Raw genomic sequence first — 16,321 nt, 5'->3', positions numbered from 1 at the left:
GGAAGGGCAATATTATGACATTCACAACTGCTGCAATTATATCTTAGGGTAAAGGTATCAAACACCATCACAAGATGAAACTATTCCAACAAGTGAGACCATTGCATAAATGTTATCATTCATTTCAATTTTTTTCTTACTCCATTTTAATTACTTTTCTGCATACACTAGAACTGCATGGTCTCCTTGAGCTCTTGAGAGTGAGTAAGCATTGTGTTAACTTCAAGCTTTACTATATGTATCAAAAGTTACAAATATGGGCTTGGTGATACTCAAAATGCACCAGTGATCAAACTCTACAGATCTTGTAATGTGTGATGTGGCCCTTGGTTGTAGGCAGAAGTTATGTATTAGGATTGTGCATCTTTTCCTCTTTCTTTGGAGAATATTAAACCACGAAGTGACGAACTTGTGGCATCAGAGGTGTCCGGGCAGTTCTAACTTTAGTCCTTTGCAAGGTGCCCCACCCACTTTCTGTAGCAAGCCCAGTGTTTCACATGACAGGAAAGCTTTCTGTACTCCAGTGCCTCTATTTTGGCTGCTTCACAGCAAGCAAGAAATTACAAGATGGTTGCAGCTGTCAAATGCTAAACCATTGGTTTGGTTTGGTTTCAGCTTGCGGGTTGTTTGCCCAGTGTCCTTGCACTACCTTATCTTTCCATTTCTTGGGTAAGATCTCTTTCTCATTCATACACCAGCCCTTCTCTCTTCTACTTCACTTTATTAGGATTGCATTTTTTTCAGCCTTGGCAGCCGCCACCTCCCAATCTTGTTCATTCATTTCCCTCTCTTTTTTTCTTTTTGGCACGGAAAAGTGCAGCAGTGTAGCAACAATGGAAGATCGTTGTTGAGCAGGGAGGATGGAGGGCTGGAGAGAGGAGGGGGGGGGAGAAAGGTGTAACTCTTGACTGCGCTCCAGCCTGTTCTCGTCACAGTCCTGACAGTTGAGAGGGTTCTCTAAGGCCCCTTATTACAAACACAGGACTAAAAATAGCTTCACGGTCAGCTGCTTACAGAGGCACCTTGTAATCCTTCACTTCCCAGAGCTTGGCAGCATGACTTTAAAAAATAAGACGCGAGAAGCCAGCTTTGAGAACCTTCACAGAGCAAAGGCGGCTAAGCAAAGGATATCAAATGGGAAAAGCTGTAAACGGTCATTTCTCTTTGTGAGAACGGCTGCCAGGGCACTTGCTTTCCGGCCAACAGCATTGGCCTCAGGTTTGTGAAGATCTGTAATGGTGACTCTGGAGATTTTTTATTTTTATTTTTTATTATTTTTATTTTTATTTTTTGGCAGTCAAAAAATCTAATCCTGAATGTTCTTCCTGGGTTGAAGAAAAATGGCTAATGCCTAAGATCTGGGGGAGGAGGGTCCTTTTTCAGACTAAAACTCTCCTTTTGGATCCCATTATCCTAAAAAAAGAACTCTTGCTAAGCTCTGAACATTACAGACAGTCTTGGTGCAAGTTGTAGTATTGTATACAACTAGAAGCATATTTTAGCCATTATTACAGTAAGATCACGGTACCTTCAGTGGATTGGTTCCAAGCCCCCTCCCCCCGTGGATGCCAGAAAATGTGGAAGTATTGAACGCTATACATTGCATGTTCTCTGGCTGTCTCTAGTGGCCAGCAGATAAATACACCCTGGATAGGTTGATTTTGGGGTTACAGTATTTTCAAGCAGCAGATAAGTGACTCAGCAGATATTGATCTTGCAGATACGGAGGTCCTACTGTATAAGCAAGCCACCAGAGTACATGGAACATGAACAGAGGAGAAGATGGACTTGCTGCCCCAAGAAGCTTGCATTCTAAATGTGGAAAGCTAAAGAGAAAGAAAATGCCCGACGAGCATTCGCGGATATGAAATTGTGACCCTGTGGAAGAGCCCCAGTAGTAGGAGAGCATTCAAAAGTTTCCAGTTCCAAATTGAGGTTATTTGTGTAGGGCTGCAAAAGACTCCTGTTGGGAAGCCTGGAGAGCCAGTCTATTTGGATAATATTCAGCTAGATAAGCCAACGGTTGAATTAAATAAAGCAATGTTAAAAGCCATCTACTTTTTTGATAGGACATTAGTTCATGGAAGGCCCCTTTCTCATAGCTTCTCAGGTGTCACAACCTTATCTGCTAGGAAAGGACAATAACAAGGAGGCCCACTGAGCTATGCTTCAAAGGAGCCTCCCAGGCTGGGAAAGCCACCAGGACCACCTTTCACCTTTCCACCAAACATGCCTATTGGGATTGAGACAAGGTACTCTTCTGAATATCTCAGAGTTTAGGAGGTTATGGTCCTTCAGACAACCTTGACCTAAACCTTGACACAATTAAAGCTGTTTTTCTGGCAGGCAAAGATGAGGGATTGCAACATTCTTCACCTCACTAGCATGGATTACTAGATGTTTTCAAGGGCTTCCAGTAAAGCTTTTGTGCATCTGTGAAAATAACAATTTGCTGGTTGTCCTTCCTTCCAAAATTGCACGATTCGCAAACTACATGAGCTAAGTGAATTGTTCCAAATGAGAGTGACTGCTAATTGATTTATTAATTTGAATCAATAGACAGACAGGTTATTGACGCCTGTCTTAATTATCAGCCACCTCTTCTGTGTGTGTTTTCTCTCTCTCTCTTTGGAGTTGTGTGCACATGCACTTTGCATCTTGCAGAGAAAGGGCACGAGAAATGTTTACATAAGTAGGAAGATCTCAGGGTCTGGCTCTGGGCTGTTAGGTAGTTGCAACAGCAGCTTGTGCTTCCTATTGAGAAAATTCAAAACAGTGGCAGCACTTGCAGGTTCCAAATTTGCACCCTTCACATTGCCTTTCTAAAATCTGATTAATATTCATATTAATTTCCTCTGCAGAAAATCAGAGTTGTGAACTAATTGTGTGAAGGTGGCAGAACATCTAGAGGCTAAAGCAAATGTTAAAGCTATGCAGCACCCATTCTTGGACTTGCTTATGGAACAATGGTGAAGCTTATTGAAGAGAAGTACTGTAGGTGTCAAGGAATCCTTGATCTTGTCCTTGACTGACCTCCTGGGGTCATTCAAAGCACTGACAAGCATCTTGAGAAAGAAGCATTGAAATGGTCACATTAGCAAAGCAAAGTGTGCTCCTTATATGCCACCCCGTAGTGCTTGAAGTTATTTACAATTCAATTCAGTTATGCGGGCTACACATTGCCCAGTGGGTCTCAGCACAGGGTTATCCAGTTTTGTTGAAATCTGAAATGAAAGTGGAAGAAATTTACTTTAGATTGGAATGTTAATGTGGTGGGAGTCACCCTGCATGTGCCACCTTTCACATAAGTAAAACATAAATGTTCAATTGGACATGAACATTTGAACTTCTGGATAGTTCAGTGGTTTAGGCATATGGCTGTGGAGTTCAATTCCACTGTGTTTTCTTGACAAGGGCTGGACTTGGTGGTCCATAGGGTCTCTCTGCAGTTCTAAGGGATGATGATGATGATGTAATCTTGAATAGCAGAGAGGAGAAATGATCTGCTTCTTAATAATGGCTGTGTTCTGCCATTGTTACGGTTGGGCTTTGTCTATAGCACTGGTTCTTAACCTTGGGTTACTCAGGAGTTTTGGACTACAACTCCCAGAAGCCTTCACCACCAGCTGTCCTGACTGGGGTTTCTGGGAGTTGCAGTTCAAAAGCATCCGAGCAACAATGGTTAAGAACCACTGGTCTATAGTGTCTCCATTTCTTGGTTATTTTGATGTACCTCTTTGCTTCTGTATGCCCCTAGGCCATTCTTAGCTCCCACTCTCTCCACTCTCTGCTTTCACTTTAAGACAGACCTGGAGAACTGCCGATGTTTAATTCACTGTAAGTTAGGGCTGCAACTTTTCTAGATGTTGTGGAATTCCAAATCCCATCAGCACCCACCAGACTGCCCAGCAGTCTGTATTCGAACACAATCTCTAAAGCCCCAGATATCTTGCCCTTTTACATATTCTCTAAATATGCATACACAACTTTTCCATGATCAGATTGAACAAGTGGGCAACCTGGTTTTCCTTCTCTCTCTCTCTCTCTCTCTCTCTCTGAGCTTATGTTGCCGTTTTATAGACCTACCCTGCCCAGTTTTGTTTTCTGTGTTAGGTTTTTTTAACCTCACTGCACAAGATCTTCCAATTTGGAACTAAACATGGGACCTTTTGCATAGTTAAGCATTGTTAAATATATGCTCCCTCTTCAGGGACTTTGATAGTGGTTGGTCTTCACAGTGGCTACACTTCATTTCTTTCTTTGATACCTGATTCTTTTTCCCCCCAAAAGTCTCATTTTAGAAAATCATTAACATCAAAAATAAATACCCATTGGCTTCACCGTAATTTCATTACCTTTCTATTAACTGGCCAAAATGTAACAATGGAGTTTTTCTTTGTTACTGAGCATGTTTTCCTTGGCATGCCACAGGTCAGAGGATTGTACACGAACTTCTTAAAAACTGAAAGATTGAACTTTCAAGGTTTGGAACATCAGCCATATCTTCTCAAATGCTCCTGCTCTTAGGTTTAATGGTTCACAAATGGAATACTGATCACATGTTTCTACTTAAACTTCTAAAAGTAGGTAAACTTCTAAAACTAGGATCCTAAAACTTGGCAAAATCAAAGCTTCTCTTAATGTTCAAGAAAAAAGATCCTGGTGGAGAAGCTACCCCACCCCAACTTTACACCAGCAATTATTTTGAGATTCAAGATAAAAATGGGTTCATTCATTGATACTAGGAATGCTTAAGAAGTGACTGTTTTTAATTACAGACTCTTGGTATTTCCAAACCTGTCCATCCTATATATTGTTGTTTGAATTTAGCAAAAGTGGCTGCACCAATTTTACTAAACTACTGGTTCTTAACCTTGGGTTACTCAGGAGTTTTGGACTGCAACTCCCAGAAGCCTTCACCACCAGCTGTCCTGACTGGGGTTTCTGGGAGTTGCAGTTCAAAAGCATCCAAGTAACAAAGGTTAAGAACCACTGTACTAAACTACCAGAGACTTCCCCGCTATCTACAAGCCTTCTGTTCTGATTTTTCTCTTTTTCTTAGGAGCTGGACTACCAGAAGAGACGTATACGGGAACCAGGGGACAAGTTTGTCCCCGTCATGAGTGACTTTATCACTGTAGCAAGTTTTAGCTTTTCAGAGCTAGAAGATCTTCTGAATGATGCAAAGGATAAGGTATGGAAACACACTTAAGAGTCTTTTTTCTGATTTGTATTCTTGTGATCCTGTAGCTTATAACACAAAGTAATGAATGGTTGGGTCCCACAGCTTTAAGCCTGTACAGGACACTGAGAAGACCTCTTTTTTGATCAAAATATCATTGGCCTACATCCAGTTAGTAATCTCAACTAAAGTAGGGCCATTGAAGTCAGCTACAAAACAGACCCTTTTTTGTGGCCTGGTGGCTGATAACTCATGTCACAAAAAGACCTGTACACTGTGTTCACAAAGGTAACTCATATGTTCACAAAGGTAATTCATAAATCAGCTTTCAGAGTAGACCCTCATTTTATTTGCTCCTGACTAGAAGTTGGCACTGAGACGGCATTCTCAAGGGCGGGGAAGGAACCTAGAAGCAAAGGATAAGAAGCCATAAGAAGGTTTTAAGAGAAGAAGTCATAATGCAAACAGGGTGTGTAACAATTACAAATCTGCCCTGCTTTGCTAGCGTGATAAGTGTAGGAAATAGTACCACGTACATATTACTCATGAACCATTTTTCTCTTTTATGACAGTAGCTTAGCTTGAAAAGATATAGTATATTATATGAGTTGCTAGATGTCCTGAACTTCAGAGGTTGTGAATGCAGGCCATTTGTGGATATGTAACAGAAATATTTGACTTGATGCTTTCACTGGTGGATGTGTCACATTGCACTCCACATTGCTCAGTGATCCTCTTGAGAACCAGAGAAGTGACTCTTTTCTGACAGTGTAACATATGGAGGAAGCCTGTGTACATCCAAGAGACCTAAAGGATTCTCATTCATATGCTGCAAGATTCCTTTCTTCAAACTGTACTGTTGTACACATTATGTGGAGCAGTCCTGCTAATCTTGTCCTGTGTCATCTGATGTTGTATGGATCAACCTTGAGCAAAATGGCATATCCCTTACCATCCATCCCACATACGATGCCCCCACCAGCCCCACATCTTGTATACAGAAGCCAGCTAGATGAGCTGGTGAAATTTATTTCAGCATTTGTAATAGGGTAGGGGATACCACAATGCCTGTTGCAGTTTATACATGGCTTGTTAACAGTAGGGAACACCTGAAGAGTTCAGCTGTTCAGCTGGCAGACTGCCATTACTGTCCTCACGCATCTGCTGCCTGAGGCCATTGACTTTCTTTGCCTAATGGAAGAGCTGTCCTTGATGTGATGGATAGCTTTTCTCCTTCCAGGATTTAGGATATTCTGTGTTGATATTCTTTTGAATTTTCACTGTACACCAGTGGGAAAATGACTTCTATCATGAGATGATGACGAAGAAAAAAAAACCTATTCTGAGCTGTGGGTAGTTTTAAAAGGACATTTGTGGGACAGATTTCTTATCCCTGTTGGTGTTATCTGATAAATACACTATTACTTGGGCCCGAGTTTGAACCTTCACATAGGCTAACTGTTTAATCCAGTCTTCCTCTCTTTTTCATGACACCTGTCAGGGTCTCCTGTTCTGTGTCAGGTTGTTTGAAAATATTGTGCCCCAACTCAGTTCTGACCTTTAGAGCTATATCCATCTTTCCTTTATGTGTGTGTTTCTAAGGGCTAAAATGGTTTTCTTCTTAGCATAAAAACCATAAGGTCACTGGAAAAAAAGGGAATTTTAATTTTTAAATGGGGAAATGGAAATGTTATAATAATGAAATACACATAGTATTTTATCTGGCTTTACTCAAAATTAATGACTTTTATCTTAAAATAACAAGCCTGTTATTTCAAGCCATCAGACGTCTGTCTTGGAACCTGGGGGATAAAACAGAATTGGCTTGGATACTGGTGGCATATGTAGCTTCCCAGACCTTTCACTTTTTGTTTGGTTTCTCTTCATTAACAGGATCTTTGTTCTTGAGTTGTTTTTCTGCTTCTATTTCTGTCTGGCCCCTGTGGCCTGAGGGAGTGAAATATATAACCAAGAAGCAAAAGGAGAAGTGAAGTTAGCCAACATTTACAATCTTCTGAAAAGGCTTGGTTATAGTGGGAATGGTACCTCTTGACTGAGTTGTTTTCTGTGGTAACTGGGGGAAATTCATCATCCCTCACATAGAAATCTCCACAACCAGATTTAAAGAGCCTTAGGGCTCTAGGTTGACCAGTGGTCTGAAGCCTCATATTTGTTTCTTTTGTGCATCACAGATGGCAATGCAGACTGCTTTCTATTAATAATCAGATTAAAAATCTTCATTAGTGGAGGCACTGTGAATGTTCAGTTCTTGATGATTCATGGATGCTCCTTTAATTTATCTCTTCTTCATCCCTAAGAACATGGCCCTGTTCTTCTATAATATGAGAAAGAAAATATATTGTGATTAACTGCGGGCTTTAAAACAGGCCAGAGAACTCCCAGGTTGTGCCCTCACATTGGTGATTTAGACCCTGATCTATAGCATATATAGCATGATGATTTAGTGTAGAGATGGGCACGGTTTGTAAGTAGGGCACCTTCTCCCCATGTGAATTCTCCAACTCACCAGCCAGCACACACTCCTCTCCTCCTCCTCTTTGGCTGTTCAGCCAGTTCCCAGAAGGAGCACGAGCTTCCCTGCTGACCTCCTTGGTTGAGTACCCACTTAAACTAGGAAGTGGGACAGGCCATCCCCTGTTCCTGCCTGGGATTGGCTGAACAGCCAAGGAGGAGAGGAGTGCACTCTGGCTAGTGAGTGGGGCACTGGCCGGGGAGGCAGGGAAAGGGAACACACAGCACCTGTGATGCCATGTGTACAAGCTGACACGAATCTTTGAACATGCACATATTCCTGCTACTACCATGACAAACGCTTACAAACAGATTACTGTAAAACTAAGGTCTTTGTCTTTAGTAAAAGACTGAAGCCATATAGGTGATCCATAAATGACCACAAGATCAAACGAGTACTTTCAAGTTTTTAGATGCCATTTTCCAACTGACTGGCAGCTGTCAGGCACATGCGGAGCATGTTGACCATATAATACTACAAAGTGACTTTGACAAACTTATTTTGCTCCAGAGAGTGTTTTTATATGCCAGCTGTTTGGAGTCAAACCACCTTCAATATAGTGTTCATCTTGGAATCTATCTGTTCTTCTTGCAAGAGGTTCAGTTGACATTCCTCAAAGCTATCCCTCAGTTACCTTGTTGCATTGCAAATATGACTCTCTAAATAGAAATGGGATTCATGGCAGTTGAAAATAGGTTTTGGTTAACCACCTTCAATCTCTGGCGGAAGCTCATGTTTTTTCCAGCTGGCCTAGCTCCCTTAACCTTACAAGATTATTACTTATCAGCCTGGAAGCAATCTTTGTCCACAAAACTCCAGTGGTATGCATTTTCCACAAGTTACCGTATCTCTTTGGGATAGGAAATAGCCATATCACCTTTAAGGCAGCATATCTTAAATGTCAGATCCTGAAGCTGAAGCTCCAATACTTTGGCCATTTCATGAGAAGAGAAGACTCCCTGGAAAAGACCCTGATGTTGGGAAAGTATGAAGGCAAGAGGAGAAGGGGACAACAGAGGACGAGGTGGTTGGACAGTGTCACCAAAGCTACCAACATGAATGTGACCCAACTCCAGGAGGCAGTGGAAGACAGGAGGGCCTGGCGTGCTCTGGTCCATGGGGTCACAAAGAGTTGGACATGACTTAACAATTAAACAACAACAATCCTAAATGTTGAACATCAACATGATTTAGGATCAATTTGAAACAACACTGCAATTGATAGACCACTTTTAAACTTTGTACTAGTGAATTACTTTTATATACTTTCCTTTTCACATCACCACAGAGCCTTTATTCTTGGAAGGAAAGTTTCCTCCACACAAGCATCCCTATGATTCTGGAAAATTGACAGCTTATGTCTCTTTTATCATCAGATTAGGCATCCTTCAGTCTCGAGAGACCATTGTAATATGCTCTGAATAGAGGTCTTCGAATAGCATCTAATGTGGCTGAGAAGGCCAATTCAAGAGTGACAATCCCTTCCACACTGAAGACAAATACAGTCTGTTCCCAAGCTCCCTGATTTGGCTGATTTTGGGACTGCCTCATTGCCTTGGCCTGCTGGACAAGGGTCTCTTCAAAATGGGAGAGGCCATGATGCACCGCCTGCCTAAAGCCTGAATGCTCAGATGTTGAGGTTTCCCATCTTTTGAGGTCCATTCCTAAGGCCTCCAGATCCCTTTTGCAGATACCCTTGTATCACAGCTGTGATGTAATGCACTTTCCCTGCATTAATTTTCCATACAGGAGATCTTTTGGAATCCGACCATCAGCCATTCTCATGACATGCCCGAGCCAACAAAGATGCCACTGTTTCAGTAATGTATGCATGCTAAAAAAAATTCTAGCTCGTTCTAGGACTATTCTGTTTGGAACTTTGTCCTGCCAGGTGATACCAAAAAGGTGTCAGAGACAATGCATATGGACCGTGTTCAGCTTCCTCTCCTACCGAGAGTATCAGAAATTGTTAAACCAAAGTACACAAAGTCATGAACAACCTACAGTGGTGCCCCGCTTTACAATTGCCCCACATTACAATGAATCTGCTTTACGACGATCTTTTTGTGATCGCAATTGCGATCACAAAACGATGGTCTAAATAGGGGAATTTTGCTTTGCGATGATCGGTTCCCTGCTTCGGGAACCAATTCTTCACAAAACGCTGTTTTTCTAACAGCTGATTGGCGGTTTCAAAATGGCCACCGGGTAATTAAAATGGCTCCCCACTGTGTTTAGGGACAGATTCCTCGCTATACAGGCAGCGAAAATGGCCGTATGGAGGATCTTCGCTGGACGGTGAATTTTTAACCCCATTGGAATGCATTGAATGGGGTTCAATGCGTTTCAGTGGGGTTTTTTATTTCACTTTACGATGTTTTCGCTTAACAGCGATTTTCCTGGAATGGATTATCATTATTAAGCGAGGCACCACTGTACATATCTTGTGTGGATATGGTAAAAGAAGGAGGCTAGTCCGCGCCCTGGGCCATGACTTGTGTTTTCTTCAGGCTGATTGTTAATCCAAAGTCTTGGCAGGCCTTGCTAAAATGATTCATGAGTTGTTGGAGGTCTTCAGCAGAATGGGCAAAAACATTGTTGCCGAAGAGGAAATCCTGCATGCATTTCAGCTGTACTTTGGTCTTCACTCTCAATCTAGAGAGATTAAAGAGCCTGCCATCTGATCTAGTCCGAAGATGGACACCTTCTGTTGCAGTTCTAAAGGTGTGCTTCAGCATGACAGCAAAAAAGATCCCAAACAGGGTCAGCGCAAGGACACAGCCCTGTTTCACTCTGCTTTGGATGTCAAAGGGATCCGATGTTGAGCCATCAAAAACTACAGTGCCCTTCATTCCCTCATGAAAGGACCTGATAATGTTAAAGAGTCGAGGTGGACATCCAATCTTGGGAACTATTTAAAAAGGCCGTCCCTGCAAACCAAATCAAAGGCCTTTGTAAGATCTATGAAGGCCGCAAAGAATGGCTGTCATTCCCAACATTTCTCCTGTGAATGTCTGAGGGAAAATACCATGTCACTGGTGGATCTATTAGCATGAAACCCATACTGTGATTCTGGATAGACTCTGTTTGCAAGCACCTGGAGTCTCTTCAGCACAACATGGGCAAGCAGCTTCCCTACAACACTGAGAAGAGAGATACCATGGTTGTTATTGCAGTCGCCCCTGTCTCCTTTGTTCTTGTACAATTTGATGATGTATGCATCTTTCATGTCCTGTGGTACTCCAACTTCCCTCCAGCAAAGACCAAAGATTTCATACAGCTCAGTGGTGATGGTCTCTTTACAGCAGGGATGTTATCGTTCCCAGGTGCCTTGCTTTTATTTCTGCTAAAGTTGGTTTGCTGTCCAACTCTTCCAAGACTCAATGTTATTTAATGCCTCTTCAGTTACTACATTCTCTCTGGAATGTTCCATCTGTGATGCTTGGTCCTGAATGATCACGCCTGTAGCAGTCTTCAAAGGAGCAGATTTCTTCTGTACTGGACCTAAAGCCTGCTTGATACCGTCATACATTCCCTTGATGTTACCTGTGTCTCCTGTTATCTGTATCTTTTATCATGATATACAAACAAAAAGTATTGAATCTTTCATAATTAAAATTCCCTGGATAATCAGATGTATACTACCTTATCTCAGATCTTATCTCAAAATCTTGTGCTGTGAGAGCCTGAATCTGCCAGGAAATCATTTTATCAAATCTGTAGTTTATACATTGGTTGTCACAACTGGAACCTTCAAAGTGATACAACTATTAATAATTATGCTCTCATAGTATTTTGTCCAATTTTTCAGCCATTTTATACTAGTCTGGACAATATCTTGTACATTACATTTACCTACTACTTACTGGTCATTCACCATAATAAAGAGACTTATGATAATTAATCTAGTCCAACAAATGAGAGCTTTCTATTTACTTTTGTTTGTGCAGCACAGGGCAACCTTTTGTATTGCCATAGCTATTCCATCACATTATGCAATTTATTTCTGACATTACATTCACCAAAGTTAGAATTAATGAGAAGGAAGACCAGGTTCCTGTGTCTGGAAGAGTGAAGCCAAACATCTCTCAAAATAGTTGCACACATATTTGCCAACAGAACACTCTTGCCCAGAAAAATATTTATGACTAATTATTTTAACATGTCCCATCAGTATCTTGCTCTGTATCCTTTACTCATAGGGACACAACCGACTATTGCTGAACAAATTTCTTTTTAGCTTCTGGAGGAACTTGTAGCTTTTACTCCTCATCAAGCAGTGATCTGCCTGTTGGAGCAAGGAACTGGAATTTTCTGTTCTTAAGCTATTTCTCATGCTCTCTTTGGCCTAAATCCAATGGGTAGTTCCAACCAAAGTAGACCTGGCCTAAATCCAGTCATTGGTTCCATATAAGGGAGACTCTTTGAATTAATGGAACTTACATGAGTGTTAATTTACAACAGTAAATTCCCATTGAGTCAGTGAGTCTACTATATTTTGGACTAACAGTGACATTTATAAGACATTTTTTTCTTCTCCCCCACCCCCAGTGTGTGGAGATAAAAGGCCCTCTGTGTGCATTTCATCATGACTGCTGTCTCTGCCACAAGAATATTTTGCAAGTGGCCTATAGGGATTGAGGCTAGAATATATTGAAACTATTTCTTCTGCATGTTAGAAACAAGACCCACACATAATGGTATCAAAGCTGAAATAGATCTTCTTTTTTAAAAGTTTGGCTACTAGAGAACTGCTGGCATTAATCAGCTTTGTATCCCTTGAAATAGTCCACAGTTTTGGTGCAGATTGTATCCCATTGCCAGCGTTGAAGTGACAATCACATGCCAGTCTGCTTTTACCACTTCTCTGCATGGAATGGCAAGAGTTCCGCTGTCCGTGCAACTAGGCTGATTTCAGAACACCCTTTGCTCACATAAACTGACCTTCAGTCTACGGTGACTTCCTTCTTCTGGTGGCTACTTACTTGAGGAGGTTTAAGTAATTGTGGTCAGATTTCAGATCTTGCCTGCCTCATCTCTCTGATTGCATGGACAAGAAATCGGCTTTTATAAACTATCATTCATTTTTCTTGCTGCATGAGACTCCAAGCAAAGGTAGCCTAGCAACTGGTTTACGAGGGGGTGCTGATAAGTACTGAGCCCTTCCCAGAAAAAAATTGAGCTAGGAAGCTGTAACTGCCACACTATTCTACATATTCCCCCAGGAAGTCAATGCACTTGCGACATCTGTCCTGCAGCTCCTTAAGTCCCTGCAAATAAAATTCTTGCAACTGTTGATGTAACCACTCATTTGAAGCATTAATTGGCTCCAGAACACTCCCAAATTGTTGTCCCTTTAAATGTTTTTTTGAGTTTGGGGAACAGATGATAGTCAGAAGGAGCCAGGTCGGGAGAATAGGGTGATGGCGCATCACTTGAAAGCATAAGGAGGTCAGTTTTGCCATTGTTTCAGCTGCATTGTGTGGTGAGGCATTGGCATGCAACAGGATGACACCTTTGAAGAGCTTTCCTTGACGTTTTTCCTTGATGTTTTGCCTCAACTTCGTCAATAAAGCACAGTAATATTTTGCATTGATGGTTGAACCCTGTTGGAGATAGTCCACCAGCAGAACTCCCTTCTTATCCCAAAAAACTGTTGCCATTTGCTTCTGCACCAACTTTTACACTCAGAACTTCTTTGGCCTGGGGGAACCACTGTGCCTCCATTCTTTAGACTGTTCCTTTCTCAGAATCATAACAATAGATCCATGTCTCATTACCAGTTACCAGTTTGCCCAGGAAATCTGACTCATTTCTTGCAAAATGTTCCAAAACAGCCACCAATGACTCCACACATTTCCTCTTTTGTTCAGTTGTCAAAAGTTTGGGGATCCACTTTGCTGCTAGATTTCTCATTTCCAAGTCATTGTGGATAATGGCACCAACTCTCTCACGGGATAGTCTCAGATATACAGCAATACTTTTGGCTGATATTCGGCGGTCCTCCATGATCATATCATGGATGGCTTTCACATTTGCAGGCACAGAGACAGAAACAGGCCTTCCACTGGATTTGGCCTGATTTGGCCAGATTTAAAATTGACAACCCAACGTTTAACTGTTGCATATGAAGGGCCACTGTCAGCCATAGTTTGTGACATTTCATCATGGATCTGCTTTGCAGCTTTCCCTTGGAGAAACAGGAACTTGATTATGGTCCTAGGGTCTTCCACATTGAACTTTTTTGGAGATGCTGCCATGTTCACTTTGGACCTGAACATGAAAGATAAGTTAAAATCATAGGTAGTTGATTTTTGCACCATTGAATACAGACAAATTGGCCAATACACCCTGCAATTTATAGCTTCCTAGCTCAATTTTTTTGCGGAAAGGCTCAATACTTACCAGCACCCCTCGTAATCTTAGAACTGTAAAGCTGTAAGGGACCCTATGGATCAAATCCAGCCCCAGTCAAGGAGGTACAGTGGGAAATCGAACTCCCAACCTCTGGCATCCTAAACTATCGAGCTATCCAGAGGTTCAGTCCACTGGTGCAAAGTAGAACTATAGGGTCTCCTTCTTGCACCCAGTTATCTCATCTGAAATCTGTTCCCCAGTAGTGAGGAAACCTGAATAATAATAACAAATACAATAGGGTATGACAATATATTCAGATGTTTGTTTTGTTTTTTAGATGATGATGTACATTATTTTGAGGTGGGAAATTAAGAGAATAACAGCATTGTGGGGCTGTTTCCATCGCTGTTCTTTTGTTCCAATGAGGATATCCACCTTTCACCTCACTTTTTCCCCCATTGCTAATGGACTCTCTACAGCCCCTTAATTTCATTGGCAGTAGTAGTGATGATCGTCTGCTGCTGTTCCACTTTCCATATCCGTGTTGAAACAACTTTGCAAAATAAACAACTGTCTGAACTATTTGCTTTGGCTGAAAAAGGAACTCATTGGAAAGTCTGAGGGTGGGAGGGATTCTGGCACTGAACATAAAACAGGCCTATTATGTCATAAGATGAAATGAAATAAGTTGGGGAAAATAATTTATTTATATAATTGCCTATTCTGTTTTACAGACTTAAAGTAGGACATGTCCCATATTGCTGTGCTGTGCTTTGAGTCATAGGGTTAGAGTCTGATGGCAGAATCTTTACAGAAAGAAAAGGAATCTCTGCGGGTGCTGGAGAACTGGAATAGCTGGGATGAAAGAACTAATAAAAGGAAAGGAGTTGTAAGAGAGGGAAGAAAAATTGTAAGAATAGGAACCAGGATCCACAAGTGCAGAAGAAGCTCATTACTAAGTCAAAAGCAGCAAGAGCCACCTTGGGTTATTGCAAACAGAAAAGAGGGGCAAAAATATTTTTAAATAAATGAATGAATGAATGAATGAATGAATGAATGAATGAATGAATGAATGAATGAATGAATGAATGAATGAATGGACGGATGGATGACTTGGACAGCTAGGTTCAGCTGAAGCCAACAAGGAGAGAAAGCAAAGCAAAGTGTGCTTCTTATATACCACCCCATAGCACTTAAAGGACTCGCTGGGTAATTTACATGTTAATTAGTCAATGTATGCCACCAACCTCAGAAGGATAGAAGGCTGAATTAACTTTGAGTTGGCTCGTTGTCGTCTAGTTGTTTAGTCGTGTCTGACTCTTCGTGACCCCATGGACCAGAGCATGCCAGGCCCTCCTGTCTTCCACTGCCTCCTGTAGTTGTGTCAAATTCATCTTGGTTGCTTCGATGACACTGTCCATCCATCTCATCCTCTGTCGTCCCCTTCTCCTCTTGCCGTCACACTTTCCCGGCATCAAGGTCTTTTCCAAGGAGTCTTCTCTTCTCATGAGATGACCAAAATACTGGAGCCTCAACTTCAGAATCTGTCCATCCAGTGAGCACTCTGGTTTGATTTCCTTTAGAATTGATAGGTTTGTTCTCCTTGCAGTCCAGGGGACTCTCAAGAGCCTCCTCCAGCACCACAATTCAAAGGCATCAGTTCTTCGGCAGTCAGCTTTCTTTATGGTCCAGCTCTCACTTCCATACATCGCAACAGGAAAAACCATAGCTTTGACTATTCGGACTTTTGTTGGCAAGGTGATGTCTCTGCTTTTTAGGATGCTGTCAAGGTTTGTCATCGCTTTCCTCCCAAGAAGCAGGCATCTTTTAATTTTGTGGCTACTGTCTCCATCTGCAGTGATCATGGAGCCCAAGAAAGTAAAATCTGTCAATGGGACTAAATACCTCCCCCCCCCAGTCCTCCAGTGCCTCTGCTGGATAACCTCTTAATGTAATGTACATGTCAGCCATAACCAGGAGCTACAGTATTTCCTCCTGTGCTAGGAGAAAAAGATCGAAGGGTTCCAAAAAGAATTTGGAAAGGCCTTTTCATTTGTTTATAAGAAATCTGACATGAGGCATGAGCTATATGGTTCATTCCCTCTTTCTCCTGACTGCTTTCACACAAAATGATCACCCAGAACTCTGGAACTTCCTGCCTTACACTCAGACCATGTGCTTGAAGGGGGGGGGGTGAGAGTGTCCTGCTCCCATGCTAAAAAGAGAGAGTAGAAACATTGGACGTTGTG

General features: G+C 41.8%; 1 protein-coding gene across 4 annotated transcripts in view; it reads left to right on the top strand.

Annotated features, from left to right (window-relative positions):
- The window catches only part of DAAM2 (dishevelled associated activator of morphogenesis 2), a 276,268-nt gene that overhangs the window by 245,960 nt on the left and 13,987 nt on the right, over nt 1-16,321 (top strand). For all 4 annotated transcript variants that reach the window (XM_020785056.3, XM_020785053.3, XM_078383030.1 and 1 more), the window contains one exon: nt 5,063-5,194. In XM_020785056.3, the coding sequence (XP_020640715.3) occupies nt 5,063-5,194 (132 nt within the window). The remainder of the gene's footprint in view (nt 1-5,062; nt 5,195-16,321) is intronic.

Source organism: Pogona vitticeps, chromosome 1 (genome assembly GCF_051106095.1).
Source record: "Pogona vitticeps strain Pit_001003342236 chromosome 1, PviZW2.1, whole genome shotgun sequence".
Classification (NCBI taxonomy): domain Eukaryota; kingdom Metazoa; phylum Chordata; class Lepidosauria; order Squamata; family Agamidae; genus Pogona; species Pogona vitticeps.
The sequence above is the reverse complement of the archived record's forward strand: the minus strand, read 5'-3'. Positions and strand labels throughout refer to the sequence as shown.